Here is a 23,552-nt window from a genome sequence, read left to right as displayed (position 1 = left end):
TCCTTAACTATTTTTTATTTAATATTTGCTATGAATATGTTCTATCATCATTCGTTAGTTAATTTTATTTCACAATTATGTAATTGACTATTATATCATCTATTTATAAAAAAAAATGGTATGTATATTAATAGAATAACAATGAATAAGCTAGAATATTCACAATTATTTAAAAAACTAATAGTCCTTTGTAAGTATGTAAACAATAAATTCTGTGTATTAAATCAAATATTCTACAAAATAATATAAAAAAATAATAATTAACGTATTCATATTTTTCACCTATATATATATATATATATATAAAGGAAACCTATATAAAGTACTAGAAACAAATAACATTGGACGTTTTTATATGGAAAGACTAAGGATTTCAATGTGGAATTTCAGAGTATGTTGCTTTGCTCACTTTGTAATATATCAATGAATATACAATATTGATTGACTTGTTGAAGAAGTTTGTCAGAGTGTTGATAAGGATATTGTAAATAATTTTGTGAAATAATTAAATAAATGTGTGTTTGTTTTTATTAATTAATGAATTGATGTTGGTTGAGCGGTTGCGGTGGAAGAAAGGATTAGAATATATATATATATATAAAAAATAGGGAAGTGGGATTTGTGTGTGTTTGTGTGTGAGAGGGAGAGAGAGCGTAGGTGCTGTCAAAACTCACTTCCCGAAGTTATAGCAACATAAAACACGGCTCTAAACTGCAGTCCGCACATGCATTTCCCCCACTGCCAAAGTCGTAAATGATATACCCTTTGCCCCGCGATCCGATGCAATCCTGCACACACACTAAAACTTCACTTCACTTTGGCATTGCAAGACTGGCAGTCCAAATCGCTTGCGAAACACGCTCCCGACGGACGGACACGAACGACTCTTTTCCTCTCCGCTCCAGCATCATCATCATCTCCATCACCACAGCCTCTGTGGTGTGTAGATACTTATAGAGAGAGAGAGAGAGTCAGTTAGATAATAGAGTGAGATATAGAGAATTACGTAGATCGAGCTCTTCTGGTGGACCGAAGAGCTGCAGCCTGAGCAGTAGTAGCACTTGGTGCATCGTCACGTTGGGCCCACGGGGGCTGTTCTGTTGCCGCGATTTTCCGCCCGTTTTCCGGTCACGAAGAGCAAACTGCCAGTGGTGTGAGTGGTGTTGTATATGCATAACATATATGTGAATTTCGGGTGAAAAGCAAATCCAGGAGAAGAGCATCAGGACCTGTTGCGCGCCGCAGAGACCCTCTCCTCCGACACGTACATTCTCCCTCTCGCACGCTCTTTTTCTCTATCGCCCTGTCCTCCTCGCTCTGCTTGTTCGGTATCGCTGAATAGAGTACGAAAACAAAACCAGCAGGAACAGTAGTGATACGCTGCACGTGGCACGCGAGGAGCACATCTTTCCGATAGATACGATGTCGGATACCCAGGAGTACGAGACGAAGATGGACGTGAACGCGTCTAGCACCTCGGCGACGCCGCGGACGCCACCGAATTGCGCCCGCTGCCGAAATCATCGTATGAAGATCGCCCTGAAGGGCCACAAGAGGTACTGCAAGTACCGCTCCTGCAAGTGCGAGAAGTGCCGGCTCACCTCCGAGAGGCAACGAGTGATGGCCATGCAGACGGCACTCCGTAGGGCTCAAGCCCAGGACGAGGCGATGTTCAAGACCACCGGGCCCATTTCAGCTCTGAAGAGTCCTTCGCCCATCCATAACGTAGAGCGAAGTCTGGACTGTGACTCCTCAGCGTCATCCCAATGTTCGACGACAGCCGGCGTCGTCAAGAAAATCAACCAAATCGATGCCATTCCTTCTACAACAACAGTTTCCGTCGGAACAGTCGGTAAGTCTACTATACCAATCTCAATCGGAGCTAAAACAAATTCATTCCCATTCCAAAAATCTTACAAATCAAATTTTACCCTAAGAATCAAACAAAATCATTAATTCATCAATTCCAATAGCAAATCATAATAAATATTGTATGCCTGCTTCTAAAAGTAATGTAAACTAAACAGAAATTTCTAATGCACATTATTATTTTCTATTTTCAAAACGATCTAATAAGTATTTGAATAAAAACTGTATGTAAATGTATATTTTATCAGACATACAAACTAATAAGACTAAATTAATTGGGTAGAAGACTTCAATACTTTGAAATTAAGATAAATATTTCCATAAAATCATATATACACAAATGTGTATAATATTAATAATCTTACATCTAACATCCATTTGTTATAATACTTTAATTTCGGTTTATTTTCTTCAATTCCCTTAACCTAATTAGTAATAAAACATCAATTGTATTGCGTCTAATTTTTGATTAAGAAAATATATAAATTATAAAAAAAAACACAGTTTAAAATAACCATAGTAATATATAAAGTTATACTAAACTAATAATGTCGTTAGACGTTTCTGAATAGAAATGTTAAGTATATATTTATTAATTATACATTAAGTGAAAAACTACTAATTTATTAATAACAAGTTTCATAAGAGCTAAATTATGACAACAAAATTGATTGAAACGAGAAACTGGATAGATAAATGCATAAACCATTAATCAATAAATTAGAGATCTACACCATATATAATAATATGAAATATGTATGAAAGAAAACAAATTTGTAATATATTTTTCTGTATTATTATGAATGAATACTGTTGTTTTCCAGGAAACGAAAATGTAGTAAAGCTATTACATATTTAAACATAAATTGATTTATTTGAAACGCATGTTTATATTCATAGTAAAAAGACACTTTTTTTTGCTTCTAAAATTTTTTTGTATAACGTACATACATACATTAGTCTCTTCAAGTTTCGCCAAGTCGTCAAGTTTCTCAATTTGTTGGATGATTTTCCTATAACAGATAATCCAATTAACATGTATATAAAATTATAATAAAAAGGAAATACAAATAAATTAACAATTTATTTAATGAAAGACATAATTGGTAATTCCACTAAACTGCAATCCTTTCTCTGTTTTTAATTCAATAAAAATGATTAAAGAGAAATTGTAACACTTACAAACAAGTATATAATTTAAAGTATAATATTTTTTCTAGCGTTGTATTCTAAATTTGATTATTATTATTAATTAATTAATTTAAATTATTAATTGTGAAATAATGTAAATAAATAATTTTTCGTTTGTGATCTATGTAGAAATTCGCATATGTGAAATAATACAACATTACCATAGAATTTAATGATAATTGCATGCGGTCACTAATGTAAAAACAACGTCAATTCGCAATAAAAAAGTGACTTTGTGCATAATTAAAAATAATCAGGTAATAAATTTCACAGATAATTGTTTGAAAAAAAAATAGATGTATCGATTTAGAATGATGATGCATTTTTTAAATTTTCGGAGTGATTTTTCATTGAAATATTTAATATTTGAAAAGTTTCTTTATATAATTAATTGTTATTTATACTGTGTTTTAAATATTATAATTATATCAGTTTCTCAATGAGGTTAATCTTAATAAGCTACAAAATATATTAAGGTTATTACTTAGCAGATAATCGGGATTAACACCAATGATATCATTGCAAACTCCTCACGCCTTAAACCATTATATTATATAATTCAATAGATTTTAAATTGGAAAATAGTACATATGTTTCGATAATACTAAAATGGACGTAGACTGAATGAATTACATATATTTTTTGTTGAACAAAAAAATGCAATTCATTTCCTTGGCAACCGTATAAAAATATATTTAGTTTTATGACAGTTATTATAATAATTACAAAGTGCCTAGAGGTATTAAAAAAAGGAAACTTCGTCGATTCATTACAATTAGTCTAAGATGTAAATTGGTCGCACCTATTTGCATTGCAACTGGTATTCTCGTTTCAAACAATTACAAAAGATTGCTCTACATCAATACTTGTTTCAAGCTTTCCCTATTGAAGACATTCTTATAATGTGTGATATTTAAGTCTTTAAAAATGTATTCTAATCGTCACTTTAATTTATAATTAAATAAAGGTATATAAATACTCTTAGTCTATTTATCATAGTTTATCGAGGAAAAACTACAATTATGAGTGTATATTATTGTTGAAAATCTTTCCGCTTCTAATTTTAGCACATTATTACCCATCCAAGCACTATCTACAAAAAACATTGATTAACTTTCGTAAGTTTCAACCATGATCACAAATTTAATAAATCTAGAAGGTAACAATACAATTTCATGATTACTCTAATATTTTAATTTACTTGTTGTAAGCTTTTCTACTATTTTAAGTCTAACGTTGAAATGATATTACCAAAATTTTGAAATTTTATATTGATTATATCTTTTAAATTTTTGGTTTTCGGTACTTCGTTTTTTCTTTTTTAAACTAATTGTAAGTATCACTACATGGAATTTATAACAATTAATGCATTTTATTCCTACTCTACTATTTTCAGAAAATATTACCAATTTAATTTTATTTATAGTTCACGTAATAATTAAAGATACAAATTGCTGACTGGTCTAAGTTTTTGTATCATTGTAGTTAAAATCATTATATCAGATTTGTTTGACATTTGAAATTGACAGTGTCAGTAGTGTACTTTCCAGAAACCGTGGGAATTTATTTTGAATAGAAGATTTGTTTTTGTTTAAAGAAGCAATCGGTATTAGCTTCTTGTGCGTGTTTGTGATGTGTATCATACACCAAAGAAACGCTGAAATAATAGTGAAAGAACGAGATTGAACTCTTTGAGAATTTGTACGACGTTTAAATGTTGCAGGGGTAAAATTAGTTGCAGGTAATGCTTGTTATTTTCTTTCCGTGTCTTCCCTCGGGTGCATAGTTTGTGGTAAAATCTGACTATTTTCAATCCTAAAAATCTGTGGGCATTTTGACAAGTATCGATTAGGACATAAATAGAAGCGAGTCAGCAAGGTCAATTTCGCTATCTCGTCGCGTATTTATATTTTTTCCATTTTCCATTTTCCAAATACCAATTTCCTTTTGCTTGAAATTCGCGAACTCGAATAAATTATTCATATATTCAGAGATGAAGATCTGCGCCTAATGTTAGGTGGTGCAGCCTCAGTTGGAATGTATTTTTTTGTGTGGATTCCTTGGATTCGTCTTTCGATATTGATTGATCAGTTCATTCAGTTTCGCGTAGCTTTGGACGTTGCCCGTCTATAAATTATAATGCATGACGAGACTCTCCTTCTCTCTCTCTCTCTTTCAACGTGCGTTTCCCCCCATCGTTTGCATCTTTAATTAACAATTCCACTTTGGGTACGGTTGAAGGGGACGATTTGAACAGCGCGTTGGAAACTGGTTATACTTATTAAAAAAAAAACAAACAGATACGATTTTAAGTTAGGTCAGGGCAGACACGTGCATCGCGTATTCATTCTACGTATATCTGGACTCAACTTAACACAATCTAATCTAAGTTGACTTAGATTTTTTTTAAGTTTAAGCAGTTTGCCTGTTTGCGATGAGTAAATAACAACAAATTTTATGGAGCTCGGTGCACGTGTTTTTATTTAGAATGCAATTACATTCGCAAAATGATAAATTTTAATGCGCTTATTTTGTACGAGTCCGAAAATTGCATTTATTAAAAGGCCTTGCATCATTTGTTTTAATTAGATTTAGCTTCGCGTCTAGCTCATTTTTTTTTGCGGCTCCTTTTTACGTGTGCCTTCAAACGAACCACGAATTTCTAGTCAACGGTACTGTTGTTGTTGTTGTTAATAGCTGACAGATTCATTCAGACTAATGTGACTCAACATAACTTATAGTACACAACTTTAATTGTTAATTTTGTGTAATGCTGTTTTCTAATTGCTGCTATTAGCAACATATATTGTTTGACTGTATAATTATTTCTTAAACGAATATACTTAATTATCGTCAACATCGATTTGTAATTACATTTGTCTCACATACACACACACTATACGTAATTCAAAATCAAGCCGTTTGGGAGTAGAAAGGTTAATTACTTGGATTATTATCAATACATAAAATTATCGTAAGTACAGGGTGGCCCAATTGAACTGGAACCAACTTAAAATTGCTATTACTTTCAAACCGTTGGCATTTCTGCATCCATATTTCGCCTAATAATAGCTGATTGTTTACAAGTCTGATGCAGCATTTACATCTCTGTTTTTTGGGAAAAAAAATCAAAAGTAGCTATTGTTAGAGCCATCGAACTCCTCAAATCTTTCTTGAAACATAACACGTTATAAAGAGTAAGTATTACAAAATTCTATTTTGGTGATCTGAAAAAAAAAACTACATCTTTGGCAGAAATGGTTCGGAAAGTTAAGGGTCGAATTGAATGAAATCCGCGATGCAGTGGAAGACAAATGCCTACTCAATTGAATATATCGAAAATAACCATACAACGAATACTCAAAAACGAACTTTAAATTTGATGTAGGGCTTCAAATTTAAAGTTCCAAAAAGAACAAGATCACACCGATGTTAAAAACAAGCATTACCTAGGCTTAATTAAGCAAAGGAGCTGTAGCATTTGCACCAACGTGGCCAATTGCCAAATATCGTCTGGTCTGATGAGAAAAATTTCGAAATTGATAAATTCGTAAACAAACAAAATGATTAGAAGAGAGAGAAGAGAGGTCAAACGTAAATTTTGACCGCACAGTGGAATCCAATCTTCTCAGTATAGGGCATTTTACAAGCTAATGTCAGCACTAGAAATACCAAAGAATTAATGTGCTCAAGAAAGCCCTTCTTCTTGATTGGAGGAAGATTTGAAAAATGTAATTGTTTTTCCAAACTTTTTTTGCTTTTGGTTCAATAAAATCCAATTACAAATAAAAAATATAGGGTTCTGAAAAGTTGCAGTTCAATTGGTCCACCCTGTAGTAGCAAATATAACTAAACATCCTAAACGATTTTGTTGCTAAATAATCTATAAGCCTTTGAACTTTTTAAATATTTGATTTTGATTGCAGATGCAGAATGTTTGCAAAATGTGATATATATATATATATTTAATTTGAGTATAGAAGTGTATTAAAATCATCACAAGAAATTATATCATCATTGTGATTCGGTTTAAACTCATTAATAACTTTGTAACAAAAAACCGGCTGGAATTACAGAAAATGTATGGAAATTATAATAAAAGTAACTGAAATTAAAACTTTTAAAATCAAACAGATTAATTGTTAGTTAAATTTGAAAAAAATATATAGTTTTTTATAATAATTTGCAATTAAACATGTATAAAATTTATAAAATATAAACATGTTTGATGAATATAAATAATTATTAATATTTATCAATAAATTAAGATAATGTTTAATAGTTATTTAATAATAATTAATGATAAAAAGATTTAAAGCGTTACAATTTTACTTAAATTTGTAAATTGGTGTAAAGCATATAATCATTAACATTGTGTTTAATTAGACTTAATGACGTAATACAGTTATGCAAGTAAATATTTACTTTTTACTAAAAGTATAGCTTGCTCTATATATATATAGTTCAAATTGTGAATATGATTTGAATGGGATCGCTTTAAACTCTCAATCCAGAAATGTTGCATTTTTTCTTCTTCTTGATTGTTTGCAGGTGATACCTTTTCCGTACGGTCTTATGCTCTTTAATAATCCGCGACTTTCTCTCCGCTCGACGCTATTATTATACACTGAAAAACCATATTCGAAGCGTTGAAAAGTGATGCAATTCAACAATTACACCGCAGTTTAGACACTTCGATGTTTTACTGTTTTATATCATATCCAATTTGATTGTATTATAATTGAAAGAGGAATCATGCGAAAAAAAAAACTGGTTTTCCTAGATTTTTTTTATCAACACATGTAGTATACATGTAAATGCACTCGATTGTTTTTCAGACTGAATGATTTTGCTTTTTTTTATTAGTATTTAACTTCCTGCAAATTATTTCAATCACATTTGGACTGATTTCTAAGTACTACGTTTCAAAGCACGTGTAATTACCACGTTTTTTTTATTGATATTTTGAATTGATAGTTTTACTAAATACTATAGTTATTTAGTTATTAATTTAATTATATTCAAATAAAATTTTATACCAATCATAAAAAATGTTATTATGTGCAATTTATAACTTTTCGTTAAGTAATTTAATGAATAATATTGAGTTTACGAAAGTTAAGCAATTTAATCCAGAGATAGTAATTGGATTTGTGAGTTAATGTTTACCAGCTATGTATAAATTTATAATAAGTAAATTTACTCTGAGCATTCTTCAAAATGCAAATATTGTATGTACTAATAATTTATTTTATAATTTTTTGAAATATAGTCAAACGGTGTGTCCGTAAATGATTGATACTTGTTCATTTGTAGTTTGCTGTAAACGTCTCGCGTAATGGGCGTTAAATGCATGTTTCCGAACGATTTATTAGTGAAAAATTGCCTTCTCCCTCTCTCTCGCGTGTCTTCTGTCTCACATTCGAATGAGACTAGATTGACCTTTTGCAATTGGAAGAGAAACGCGTATCCCGTCTATCATGGACGGAATTATAATGAGTGGTAGGGTTGAAGGGGCCTAAATAAAAAAATATGCAGTAAAACTAACTAGTATCTAGGGCCCACGACTTTCTTAATGTGATTCTACAAGAACCGACTCTCCACTACCCCCCACGTAACCAATTTGTGTAATTGTTCAAATAAAAATTTGCTTGATACCATCAAATTTGTCCGAGAAGCTCTATACAGGTAAACGTCGTTTTACGCCGGTTCGATTTACACCGATTCACAATAACGTCGCCTTGAAATAACGCTTATTAATTGCTGATTTTACACTAAACCCTATAGTGTCCTTAATGTAAATATGGGTTCATTTTACGTCGATTCGATTTGCGACGGCATTTGTAAAAACGGAACTGCGGTATAAAACGACAGCTACCTTTACTATAAAAAAAAAAACCCGAATAATATTTTGCAATGGAGACAAAGGTTTGAAGTTCCGGCACTGTTTACTATAAATATTCAATAACAATAAATATCCTCATTTTACAAACTCAATTGTATTTGTATTTTAAGATTGTTCCCTCATACTTAATAATCACTTCACTCACTTGATTTTCATTTGAACTTTTAAAGCCATTCCACACTTAACGCACGTTTTTGTTTTCTTCATTGAGCTAAGCTTGAACATTATTTTTATAGAATCCTCCACTTCTCCATTCGTTGGTAAGTTCATTAATATATTACTTATTTTTGTTTTTTGTTATTTATTGTTCTAGTCTTTCAAATTTATTGATTGAATTATTAGTAACAGGTTTTAATGAATTTATCTGTTGTACATTTGTCATTTAATATGTATTAGAAACAAGAAATTCTTAATTAAGTAATTTAAATTTACAATATTTTACTAAGTTGTTTGACATAAAATCAATAATAGTCTTTAAACGATTATTTTGTATTAATAACATAAATATTTATTAGAAAATTAGCGTCAAAAGAAAATTGCTCTTCAATTGATTACTTATTGAATGTATTAATTATTTTCGCTTATAATTTACATTTAAATTGTGAGTTTAATTAGTTTACTTGCCGTCAAACCAATTAAACGAATAATTTTATTGTGAAATAATATTATTTTTTGTTTGACTTTTTTTTTGATATTAATTTAAAATGATTTTTATTGAATACTCAAACTTTTAACTACGTATTTTTTTTTAGTTAAAATCATATTTTAATTGTAGTTTTTCAAAGAGATTTGTTAACGATTTTACAATTTAAAATACAAAATGTTGTTGATATTTTTTACATTAAATATTCAAACTTCCATAGATATTCAATTAATTTCAATGAACTATTTTTCAGATTATTTACATAAATTATTTGCAATTTCTGTCATATTTAAGTAATATAACAGCCGTAAAGTGAATTATGTTTGCTTACATGAATTATATTGTATTAACTAGAGTTAAGTTGTCTGAAGATGTCATTTAGCTTTTAGTTTTTAAAATTTTGTATTTATTAAAATAATATAGTTTTATTTTGTTATCAGATGATCGGAGTTAATATTTCAAGTATTGTTTCTGAAAATTTTACATAATACGGGAGTAATTTTATTAAAACTATTGAATTCGATGCGGAAAATTTACTGAAATTTAGAGAGATAAGATAAAGTCTCCTGTGTAATTTTGCGCAAATTGCATTTGTTTGGATCTCGAGATTTTTTTTCAGTCTCGTGCACGACTTTTTCGGCGTAAACAGATTGAGTGTGTCTGTGTCAACGACTGATAATGGCGTGATAACACGTGTAGCTAATTTTACTAATGTGTAATAGCAAAAAGGCGAAATTCGAACGTTTGCGAAAAGAAAACCCCAACGTGCGTATCGTTAATCCTGCTGCAAGACTAAATATGATTCAGTATATGTGTAAGATACAATTGTGACCTTGGATTTGAAATGAGATCAGTGCGATGAACGCTGAAGGTTCAGCTTAAGCTAACTTAACATAGGTAATCACTAATTAAGTTAGCCTTTGCTAGATGAATAATATTGAGAACTTGTTTTGTGAAATTCCATTGTAAGTTGACTGGATTCCTCATCGATTTGGGCTTCGAAACAGGAGTCCTTGGAGATGAACAGTGAGAAGAATATTATAAACGCGTGTCTGTGCAATTCGATTGATTGTAGTAATCATATCTGTTGCGTACTGTAATACACGAATTTCTGCTGAGCGTTTCCTTACCATGGTTTTTCTGCATATACATATCGGTAAAATCGACACAGAACTGGTTTATAAATGTATATGGAAAGCCATTAAGTGTTGCAAACCGCTGCTCGATAATTGCAAATATATTTAACTTTATTGAATATGCAAATTTCAAATATTTTACATACATGCTTATGTGCGTATTCTCATCTCACTCTTGGATACGAATGTTTCTTCCACATACATTTGTTTTCTTCAGATTTGTTGAGGTCGACGTTTGACACCGCCGGCTCGAATTACCAGACAATATGCAAGATACATTTTTTTGTCAATACCGAAAGATGGTGTGAGTTTACGTGCGTGCAACGAAAACAGTAATTTCGTAACTCGCGGACAAAAATTGTCGTAATAAATTCAATTCTTTGCATTTCTTTTGTGATAGAAAATCGGCGAGGATTTATCATGTTTCTGCTAGTTGCAAGTAAATTTCCTGGAAACTTTGCGGAGTTTCCTCTAAACGTGACTTAAGTCACGCATTAATGCTAATTTTAATGAATTCCGAAACACGATATTTTATGTAAAACTTTTTATTTCTACTATTATTTGCTGCGCGTGTTATGTAACTAATTGTAGAATTTTGTTTAACGTTGTATATTATTAATATTTTTTTTTTACAAAGTAAAGTAACTTGTAAATTAGTATTATTATATTTTAGTTACATTTTTTTTGTATACAATTGTTGGTAAGTCTCAAGTTTAACAACGACCTTTTCAATAATCAGTATTTTCTAAGCAAAATCATTATAAATCTTAGGTTCTACTACATTTTATAACTTTGTATATATTAGTGTTATATTATAAACCCAGAATGTTTTTAAAAACACACGATATCTAATATTTAACTCTATCTGAATTTCCTATAATGTTTTCATAGTAATTCAATAAATAGATTTTATTTAATCTGATATTCCATTAATTTGTTATTTTTTTTAAATAAGTAATTGCAGCTATTTGCTTTAAATCGAGTTGTGATTTATTAATTCGAAAAATTACGGAATTAATGATCCGATAGAATTCATCTTCAGATCAGTCGGTGTGCATTGAATGTAGGTTATTTACTCCGAAGTATGATGGAAAATCGATGGAAAACGTGTTTGTTTGCGCGTAAAGCCCTTTATATGGAAAAGCCGTTTCAGGCGCGAGACTCATTCAAGTTCGCATCATTATTTTCCCGCCCAATAGACAAACGCGTATTTATGTAATTCAATTTACAAATTAATCAAAAAATCGCTGAATTAATTAACGGTTATATTTTTGTTTATTTTAATATCTGTGTGGCGTTTATTTTATTGATGTTCCGTTCTAAATTCTCCTCATAACTCCATATATTTATGAAGTTATTTTTTTTGCCATTGCTACGTGATAAAGGCATCTAGATGTCTTTTCTTGAAAAAGCATATTAAAGCATGAAGAAAGAGACTAGATTCGAGTCTTCGTTTTGTGCACGTCTTAGAGTTTTTCCTCATCTTCAAGTGAATAGTGTGCGAGTTTTTGAAGCCTGTTCGTTTTATTTTTGTTGTTGTCGGAATATTCATTCGCCGATGGATGGTCATAATCAATCTGGATGGAAAACGAGGGCAAACCTCGCGCACACCTCGATTTGTATACCGATGAGGCTGCAGATAAATGCTGCTGCCTGCAACCTTTGCTCTTCTCGCCCAGTGCTACATAATTGATCTCATGCAAAAACCCATCATATGATCATCTTTTAGGACTGATCTTCATTTGCCTTCGTCAATATCAAATTTTTTTTTATTCACAAATTCCATAGCTAAATGATAATTTTAAGCTGAATGATAATTTTGGATTAGGTGAAGATTGATGTATTCCAGTAGCCTTTCCCGCTACTTTACTTGTCTAACCGTAAACTTTAAACGTTTTTCAACACGGCTTTCCTTATTTTTAATACCATACTTTTATTATTTTGCAATATCCAGACTTAGTTACATCCACATAACGAGTCGCGTAGGTTAACGTGATTCCTTTTTTTTTCAATGATGATAACTTGATTATAGCCTTCGGTAAATATACGAAATCGAAAAATAAACGCAACACACACATTCATACGCAGAAAAGAAGAGAGAGAGAGAGAGAGCTATAGGGTAAAATGTGTGAGCGAGAAAGTGAAAAGCGTTGCAAATTAGTTTCATCTAAATCTTGAATCTCGCATAAATTGACTTTAATTAAAGTGTATGTTTATGTTTTATTGCGAACGCGAGTTCTTTTGAAAATGCGAGAAAGTTAACTCATTAATTTTAATTAGACTTTTATTGTTTTAATAAGATTTTAATTTTAACTTGCCGTTGCTTTGAAACTTGTGCGTTAAGGACGCATTATTCTTAAGAAATAATAAAGAGACAATCAAGCGTATGAATCATCTTTCTCGTGATGTAATATACATATCTAGTTGGCTTAAGTCCAATTCACTTTTGTGTAACTTCGTTTTCATTTGATAATAACACGACACGTGTATATACAAATTTGTTGCTCTTATTATTTTACGATTATTAATTCATTCATTTATTAAGATAACAGCTTTGTTTATATATTTATTACATACGAGTTGAACTTTAATCAACAGTTACAGCTTGAGTTAGACGTCTTCTACCGAATCGGTTATGTTCAGTTACCGATCGTAATAAATTTAAAAAAAAATAACAGCTATAAATTTCTCTTTGACAATTATGGTTATAAAAATAGTTTAGTTAATAAAACAGTTGGGGTAATCCAATTGAAAGTTGATGCTTAAACTACTAAACTATTTCCTGTTTTCTAAAGCTTAATAATATTACACGCGACGTGCCATAGATTTGACTGTTTTAACATACACAATCGATCGTTATTATTATGCGAAATGTAAATGTCAACAGTGCGTTTCTTGCGTACGCTCAACACTTTATCGGCTTCCTATGTTTAGTCTTTCTCTAACTCCCTGTTTACCATGTCGGAACACTTCGTGTACTTGGTGCAGTCACACGCTCACACAATGCTACTATATAGTATTTATTATTTTTGCAATTGCCGCGCGATTCGTCCACCGCGAATTGTTTCTTGAGACTGTTTAGTGAGCATAACATAAACACGCACACAATAATGGTATACATTGTCGTCGAGCATGGGGCAAGTATCGCCTTACAAAATTCAGCTTTCCGCGAATCGGGACCCCGTTTTTTCTTATTGTCCTATTTTCCTCTCCTACTCTTGTTCTCCACCAGCTCCCGTCGCGACTACGAAGTCTGCTTTTCTTTTTGTTATGCAATAGACGAATAGAATCCCGGCTCGGCCTCCTTCTCTTAGAGAGACGTGAACGCAAGATAGAGAGACACCATTAATAATGGTATGTGTACTGTCATGTAATTGCCACCACAAAACTTGTTAACGTTCCCTCCAGTTAGCGCAGTTGCGTAATTGATATTTAAAGCCTATTCCGTTACTCCTATGATAACTCCAAGATATTACTCCACCACTTTCCATTGATTTAGAAATGCGATGATCGCTCAATCCATCAGGGTTTTCGCTTAATCCATCCTCGAGATTTCGCTTTTTAATTTCGATGTGGTTGATCTTTCGCTGTCTCTACATTCTTGATCCCCGTTTTTTTCACTCTTTCTTTTGTTCTCTGTGCGTTCTCGATTATTCAATTCAATCTTCTTTTCGCGGTGGATTCGCTTTTAGTATATCCCATTTATCGAGATGAAAAAAGAGGTGCTCGAATCCATCCAACCAATTAATTATCGGCCAACGCAAAAATGCACTTTCACGCTGAAAACCCCAACTATCACATCTCTTTTATGATAATTATTTCCTATCATTAACTATAATGTCAACTACTTTTTATATTTATTCAAGAATTTGCATGAAATCAATGGATTTAACAAAATTCTATAAAAAAAATCTTAATAAGAATTTATTGAAATATATAAATTGAAGATTTTTCAGTTTTTTTTTTTTAATTTTCGCAAAATATTCATAATAATAATGAATCTGAATCAAAGCATACTGATTTAGTCTTAAAATATTTAAAATCAGCATTTGACTAGTACAAAAACAGCACAGCAAAACAATATAATTCATTAATCTTCAAAATGTTTCAATATTGATTTTATCAAGTTTAATATTAAATACGCTGTCATATGAATTGACACTAAAGCCTTTTCAATTTGTATTTTGTAATTTATGATCGTTATAATTCTATTTGCTTCAAGAAACAACTGGGACAACTATAAAAGTATTTATTTAGCATTCATTTTCAATAGAAATGTAAGATGTTCAAAGGTGGATGCAGAATTATTATATAAATTTCATTGAGTTTCTACTAGTATAATCTTTAATATTTATTTTTTTAAGCAACAAACTTTATTTTTCTCATTGTAAGTAATTGAGCCAATTCTACAACGATAATCCTTCTCGGTGGATAGTTACCATTATGATGATTTTGAACATTAATAATTACTTAAATCTATATACTAAATCTAGTGGTTTACCAAAGTTTGCCAAAAGCTTTCCATATGTCTAAAAAGGCAGCTGAGCAGTATTTTATAATTATATAAGAATTTCAAAATCTGTTGGATATTTTATTAATTTGTTCAAATGAAGGTAAAATTGTTTGCTCGACGATTCGTTAGATTCAAGCGGAATATTATTAACGAAAACACAATGCAGATGAGGACGGACTGATATACAACTCTTTAAGAAAAGTATTGAAGTATAGCAGAAAAAAAATACGAAACGAAATAACGGAGACGATGATGCAATCACGATGCCAGTGCCGAAAATAATCAATTCCGAATCTTTATAGTCCAGTAAGTCCATAAAAAGATAAATCATCTTAATATTTACGAGAGAAAAAAAAGGTGTAGCTCATGTGGATTCTCCCGATATACGTCTTCTTAATAATGCGGCAAGTATTTAGATAATAATAATAATAATCAAATTTATTGGCCAAAAAACAGGATACAAAAGAAAACAAAACAAATTGACAATAAGTACTTTTGGCCAAAAAGAACCGAATCAGTTTTTTTTTTTCAAATAAAAAAAAAAAAGATCAACTGACCTTCCTTAGGTCCCGAAAAAAAAGTACATAATTTCACTGGGCATGTACAATTAGCTCATAAATTAAATGTAAATGAAGCTATTATTTGTTACAAGGTAAAAATTATATAAAAAATATATAAATACAAAAATATAACATATATAAAAGAATGCATAAAATCGACAATTGAGTATATAAAGTAACAAATAACCAAGCAAACAACAAAGATGAAATTAAGGTAAGTTTTTAGAGCCTGGTCGTGCATATTTAAAATCATTATATTAAAAAAAACATAATATTTTTTTATCATTAATAATCGTCGCGATTCGAATTTTTTTTTCGAAGTTATGTTTATATTGTGTTGTTTTTAAATTATTTTTATTTATTGATATTATTCATCAATTGTATTGCTGTAAAATCTAATAAAAAGTGTTTCAAATGTTTGGTCGTTAAAATCATGAATTTTCAATTATTTTGAACGTTAACTGATTATCATATATTTCTTTGTTCAAATTTCACATGTAATTTTAAATATTAGTCTTTTTGTTATATAAGTTATAAACTTTATATAAGAATAATTAGTGTTTTTAAAAAAATAAATACAGTACAACCTACAAAAGAAATCGCACAAAATAATACATCACAGAATGCGGTTGATAGGGAGCGCATAAAAAAAATCGCACTTAGAAAATACGTCAAAGATTTATTAAATTACAGATGGAAACATTTTAAAAACATTTAATTTCTTATTGTAGGTATGGAGAAATTTTCAAAAATGCACACACATAATTCACTGCTACTCGTGTTAATCCAAAACGTGCAACTTCTTGTGTTCAAGAAGTTCAAAATGTTTGAGCAGGTTGTACATATGCACACTGATAGAAAACATGGCTAACGCCGTTGGATTTAGTTGGATTTCATAAATATCGCACAAAAATAAAATCGTATAAAACCGCACAAAAATAGGTTCTACTATAATATTATAATTGGTAGTATTATTAGAAATGTTGAGTGTGCATTCAATGAACAAATTTCCTACATTACTTTTGATATAAAGGAATGTATCTTAAATTACGGTTGACAAATAATGGAGAATTACATCAAGTGTTACAAACGTCAAGATTGATTGCGAACATAGCAATGAAGTAAACATTAAAATATTTTTAGAATTTGCTTTTGCTAATTTTAGTATGATATATTTTAGTCAATTTATCTTTATTTTTTTACTATAAAATGGTATTAATACATAAATAAAAAAAAATTATCTATACTATATTCTATTTGTATTTCATGACGTATTAAATTGTATTATTCCTGATTTTGTCATAATTTTTATAAATTAGTTCTAAATTTATCAACGTATTTATATTTTGATCGCAGACTCATAGCAAATTTTTATAAGTGGACAAACAATAAACAAATTTTAAAGTGCTCTTGAATTGAACATTAAGATTTATCATATTTAAATTATCATAATTTACCAATAAGTAAATAAGTTCTTGGAAACTAAATTTTAATGAAAATAATAAGAGTAAATCTCAAACGTGTTACTTGGCAGTGTACATTTTAAATTAGGAATATTATATTCTTTATGATGTTATAAATTTAGTGATTTTTCTTACTAATATAAATCAAACATTTTATGAGGATAATTAGATTTAAGTTAATTAATTAATTACTTTTTTTTTATAAACGGTTGCTTAAATATTAATTAAGATTACTGCCACATTAATGCAAGTAATGAAATATTCATTAAATATTAATAAAGAAAATCTATTGAAGTGTTTTTGTTATTTATGTTTATTTCTTGTAAATTGATATTAAGTACATAATTTAGTTGATTATTAATTACAAATTTTGAAATTCAGTAATATTGAGTAATGTTATAGAAATCTGTTATATTGTGTATTAGTATTTAAGCTTTTATTATATTGTATTCTTAATGAAGTTATTATTCCGATTCTGTCGGAGATTATGTTATTCTCTCGCCGAGGTGGTCTTGAGAGTTTGCTTACTTGCAACTAGTAAATCAATCATATTCCGTGGAGATAATCAGATTACAGCTAGCATGAAAAACAGAAGGATTTAATTACTAGGTGCCTCGTACAAATAAAGCGCTCGCGTTAATGAAAAGTCTTACCTGTTTCCTTTTGATTTCTTGTGGATGCAACAGTTGCCAGAGATGAGTAGATTTTTGCCCTCTTCGACTTATACCGAAGCTTTTTAATAATAAACGCGTCTCTGCGAAAACCAGTTTCGGGTGGGCACCACCAGCGGAAAAAAACGAGAGATCCTCTTCGAGAGGAAGTGAGCGAGTGAGATGACCGAAGTGTGCATAATAATATTAAACGAAAAGAGAAGTTGTCTCATATAAAATTTATGTATTGGAATTTATGAATGCTCTCTTGGTACAAATTAAAAGCAAAGTTGCAAACAAAACAAATACTAAGAATCAACTGAAAGTACGTATATTTGTTGAAGAAGAAAAAAAAACGCAGGACGTATTTAATGAATGGTGATGGAATCAATACATCTGTAAATGGAGTTGTTTACAGTATGCGGAGTTATAGTTAGTATGTGGTATTCCGCGGACCGGTACAATGTCGTGTTTATTTTGATGTTTTCGGATTTTGTTCTTTTCTGTTTGCCTTCTGCTACCTAAGAATAGCAGATCTTGCAAAAAGAGAAGAACAGGAGGTAGTTTTCACACAGATTCGAAGATGTTTCGGGTTGGCGTGAGCGAGAGTCGCACACGCACCACGCCAAGGAATGTAAATTAATATAGGCATTAAATGTTCCGTCTGCTTCCTTGTAGGCTGATAGTTTGAGGCCCTTTTTGTCGTCCTTTCCGATTCTTGACTCCCGGCATAACAGCAAACAACAAGAGCAAGGTAATCGCAGAAACGAGCCTCGCACGATCGGTCCATAAACAAGAATATTACCGCCCAATACCATCCGGCCGATAATATACATACAAACCCTGTACATCAAATCCCACTTTTCCTAAATCTCTGCCGAGAACTGGTTTTTAATTGTGAACATTATTTATAAAATTCAAATTGCAGTAATTACATATATTAAAGATTTACGTTCTATTTTTTAATTTATATTTTATGCGATTTTTTTCTGATGCTGTTTCTTTCAGTTAGCAACACTTTTGAATTTAAACAATATTACAAAGATTTTGATTTTTAATACGATTCATTGTTTTTCATACAAAATTGTATCTTAAAATCGCTGCTTCCAATTCACGTTCAAATGACGCAAATCTATTGCATTTATGAAGATAGCTACTAAAGAGGTGGCTGAAATAGGTACATAATTATAACTATAAGTAACTAAAATCACGTCCGACTTGATTACTGTAACTAAATGGACGTGTTTTCTTGAACATTACTCAAATTAAAGTGAATAATATAACGATTGGTTCAGTAGTCACAGGTAAAAAATTAAGAATTAGATGTTTGTTAGATGTTCAGTTTAACAGAAATTGAAGATAACATTTACTTATTTAAATCATATTTTTTAGGACACAATTCAACTAGTTTCAAGTATGTTATGAAAAGTAATATTTAACATAGGAAACATAATTATGACTTCCTATAATCTTTAGTTATATAAAAGTATTTAATGGGAAATCAAAATTTTAAACATTTCGATACCTTTCTTGTAGAACGTATTATCTTTGGCCTCAAAATATGGCTTCCACCCTATGCTGTCCACTCAGCTGATGACCGATTTGACACTGGACACTGGTTTCATCCATTGTTACATACCGCATGAAAAAATCATTTTTATTTCTCTTGAACAGCTTCAAACAGCGTTCAGAATCATCAATTCGTTGTTGTTATTGGTTCACTTTGAGTTTGAACGCGGGACCAATTTTGAACGGTATTTTTTCCATCAAAAAGCAATGTTTTATCAACACATGAAATTCAGATTTTTCCATTGTTCTGAAAATTACAAAAGAAGCGTCACTAAAACTACTGTAACTTGTGAACTAAACGTCAGATTGCCATGAAATTTTGACAGGCGTCCTCTGAAAATGATATGTATTTGTCGATGGAAGCGCGATTTATATGTGTTAAATATTATTATAATTTAGAGAAATGCAAAAGTGGAACTAATTTTGTTTATCAATTAAAATATAAGTGATAACTTAAATTGTATTCTATTAAACGTTTATAATTTAAATGTATTGCTTCTCTTAAAAAATAGTTTAAGTTTTCATTATAATGTCGATTATAAAATAAGAAGGTACAATGAAATAATTAACGCATATTGCACGTATATCTCCTACTCTACCTTTTCTCTCACAAAACAAACTGTAGTTTACACAGCTTCGAGTTTAATGAAAAATTCTCTTTATTTGTTAAAGCTGTTTTTCAGTCAATTGCATATTATTATATCCGCCCTTTGCAGACAACAACAAAAAAAATGCGAGCATTTCTTAAAAGTTAATTACACTTTCTGTAATTTAAAATTTGCTTCCTCCCCTCTACAACAGTTGAAACATCTTAATGAAAGCCTCTCGTTTCAAGAAACAATGACCGGTCTCAACTCAGATGATGGTCTTTTCAATAAACATTTCATTAATTGAGCCGACCGATAATGCGAGCCATCATCTTACTTTATTATGTTTTCTTCCTTTTTTGTTTCGTAAATATTTTCATTAGGAGTTGATTACGTGTTGTAATGTAAACGATCCACTCTTTTCGCATATCTCTCTGGACGTTTATTTTTGTACATCGTTGGATCGCACTTAAGGCTAATTGTGTGATGGAATAATGTAAATATAAAACGGCTTCAACATTTCAATCGCATTTTATTTCATCGAACGCACAACGAGAACAAGTTTATTTGTAAACTCTGACTTTGAATTTCCTGCTCTTTCCTTTAACGAAATATTTAGAAAGCTGCCGTTTCATTTATTCAATTAAAGTTTTTGTTGTTTGCAAATTAAAGAAATGCTTGTTTTGTCGCATTAAATGCACATATTACGAGTATGTAAATAAGTATTTAATTTAAGAGGTCAATTATATACGTAATACATCGAATCTAATTAAGATTCAAGTGAGTTAAATAACTGGATTTTGGTTTATTACCAGTATTAAAAATAAACACAAAACGATACTTGGCAAGTATTGTATATAACAATTTAATACTTGCATTATAACATTTATTTATTGTACCATTCGTGTGTTTATGATTTTAATTGTATGATTATTAAAACGGAATATGATTATAAAAACTGAAAATAGAAAAAATAGTTGTTAATTTTTTTTTTATTATTTGTTTGGTTATTATTTTTAATCGAAAGATAATTGTGATATTCTGCGTTGAGGCGCATACATTATAATTAGAAAATATATACTGCATTTATTTGATTTGGTTTTCATTGCGTCGTTAAATTATTATTGATATTAAAAAAAACGAACATGTGATTTAGAAAACCATAGAGAATCGAATCTTGTGACGTATTCATTTCCAACAAAAATATGTGTAAAATAAGTTTTTATGTGAATACAAACAAATCAAGTCATTGAAGATAATTAAACTTGAAAGTTCTAAATTAAATATGTGGAGAAATTATAAAAAGTAATATGTGATGTAGATTTTAAAAAAGCATACAATTATTAAATAATTACGAACAAAATTATGAATAAATGCAACGCGCATTAATTGTTAATAAGGACTACATGTGTAGGTTAATCAATATAGAAAAATTGTTTGTAGTTGGAACAATGCAGAATTTCGTACAATTATTGGATTAAGCGGGTTGCTCAATACATTTATTTATGTTTGGATCTTTTGTTTCCGAAGAGCGTGCGAATTTCGGTAAAGAGTTATTGTTATGCGACGCGCGTCCTCTTTGGAGAAGTGTGCAATTAATCCACGTGGCCTCATGAATGTGTTCCATCGATCTCAATTAGGGCTCGAAAAACCAGTTGCGCGCTTGAGCAGCCGTGATTGTCCTTCCAACTGCAAGTCCAGTAATATGAAATTGATGCACTATGCAAGCGGTTCGTCGGTCTCGATATTGGCTTTTCGGTTGTTCCTGGTGGCTCTATTCTGGGTCCGATGTTGGGGGGATATTTGAAGCGAATTCCAAGGATTCGCCGTATGACAAGCTCGGAAGAGAAACTTTATCAGTGCGAGTACGGACGTCAACTTTTTTTTTTCTTCTTCCATTTCGGTGTCTTCGTTTTTGACGTTTGTGATCGAAGTGGCAGTGTTTCAAGTCGGCCGTGCTGAAATGCAAATAAGAAAAAGATCGCTTTTCCTCGTGCGCTCTTCTCTCCTCTCGTCGCCGAGTGTATGTAAGACGGTGTGAAGGTTCTTGCTCTTTTGCATGGCAACAATCTGCAATTGACATTAATTGGATGGCTCGCGATAAGTTTTAGGTATACACACGTACACCTGCTTAATCTCTCCTGAGCATTAACGGATTAAGAGAGTGTTTCAGCTTCGCGCATTATGCATCATCGACGATCGTCTCCGAAATCTCATCACACTAAACGCGCCGCCGTTTTTCATAGACCCTTGTGCCCGAACAATGGGTTTGTGTTCTTAAACTAATTTCGCGTCCTTTATGATGCTGCACCTGGTTCTCGCGTCCTCTTAAACGGCATAAATGTTATCTCTTACTCCATTGATTGACGGACCGAAGAATGGTGAATCTCGCGGACCCATTATCTTCCGTGGGGGTTCCAGAGAATGGACTTCTCGGAAAACCGTCGGACGATAAATTGGCTTCTTTACTCGTGTTTGGCTTTTGATGAATGGTCATCGCGACAGAATTACCGCTGGATTCAGTTTGGGCAGATCACTCGGTGATTGGTGAAGGTGAACAGGATACCAGAGGCCAATTATATATTACGGACATCTGGCTGACAAATGATTGACCAATAGAAGGAGAAAGATAAATTATTTATTCCATTTACGCTTTCAAGGAGGACCTGATTTTAATATCTTATTGATTTTTTTTTCTCAAATATTTCTTAACCATATTTTATTCATTTATATCTACAACAATAAGACTATTTGCTTTACATTATGCATTAACTATAGCTGTCAAGAGACATACATTCTATCAGGTGTACCAAATCTTTGTTTTCATATAGTACGATAACACTAAATCAAAATTGTATAGTTAAAAAAATACTACTACACATTTAGTATTGAATATTCATACCTAAAACAATATTTCATTAACTAATCCTTCTTGAAAGTTGATTAATATAAAATACTATACGCATTTTAATTTCAAGTTAATTAAATTCAATTAATCAGTGTAGATTAACTTAAGTTTTAACTTTTCGACTTTATAATCATTATAAATTGTACGATTTATAATAATAATCAATTATCTTTGATGGTGTAAAAAATGAATCGATTCTATTCTACTTGCAGTATAAATGAAAAGATTGTTTACTTATGAGTTTATCTGTATATTATTATGTCGAAATTAAAATGGTTAGTTGAGAAAAATCCAGATAAGGTGTAAATAAAGAATATTATGATTGATTTATGAAATCTGAGATTTTTGATCAATTTATCTTTGGAAATAAATTATTGTTATTTATTTGTTGGATAAACTATGGTATGAAGAAGTATTTGATATGTATTGTGTGTACTAGTACTTTTTATTTGTATAATAGTTAATTTTAAACACCTGATTTAAATTTTAATTCTATTAACATGCACGATTGCAATGTTTGTTGTTGTGATACATGTTCGATGAAAGTAATGAGTTAAA

At 30.8% G+C, this 23,552-nt stretch overlaps 1 protein-coding gene across 5 annotated transcripts in view; it reads left to right on the top strand.

Annotated features, from left to right (window-relative positions):
• The first annotated feature begins 548 nt into the window (after positions 1–548).
• The window catches only part of LOC108565252 (protein doublesex-like), a 63,912-nt gene continuing 40,908 nt past the window's right edge, over positions 549–23,552 (top strand). The window contains exons 1-2 of one of the 5 annotated variants that reach the window (XM_017924602.1): positions 549–1,852; positions 9,202–9,225. In XM_017924602.1, coding sequence (XP_017780091.1) covers positions 1,423–1,852; positions 9,202–9,225 — 454 coding nt within the window. In that variant the 5' untranslated portion in view covers positions 549–1,422. The remainder of the gene's footprint in view (positions 1,853–9,201; positions 9,226–23,552) is intronic. The other 4 variants (XM_017924600.1, XM_017924603.1, XM_017924604.1 and 1 more) reach the window with 4 other exon arrangements.

The sequence above is a fragment of the Nicrophorus vespilloides genome, unplaced genomic scaffold, assembly GCF_001412225.1.
Source record: "Nicrophorus vespilloides isolate i.1.1-1 unplaced genomic scaffold, Nicve_v1.0, whole genome shotgun sequence".
Lineage (NCBI taxonomy): Eukaryota > Metazoa > Arthropoda > Insecta > Coleoptera > Silphidae > Nicrophorus > Nicrophorus vespilloides.
The sequence above is the reverse complement of the archived record's forward strand: the minus strand, read 5'-3'. Positions and strand labels throughout refer to the sequence as shown.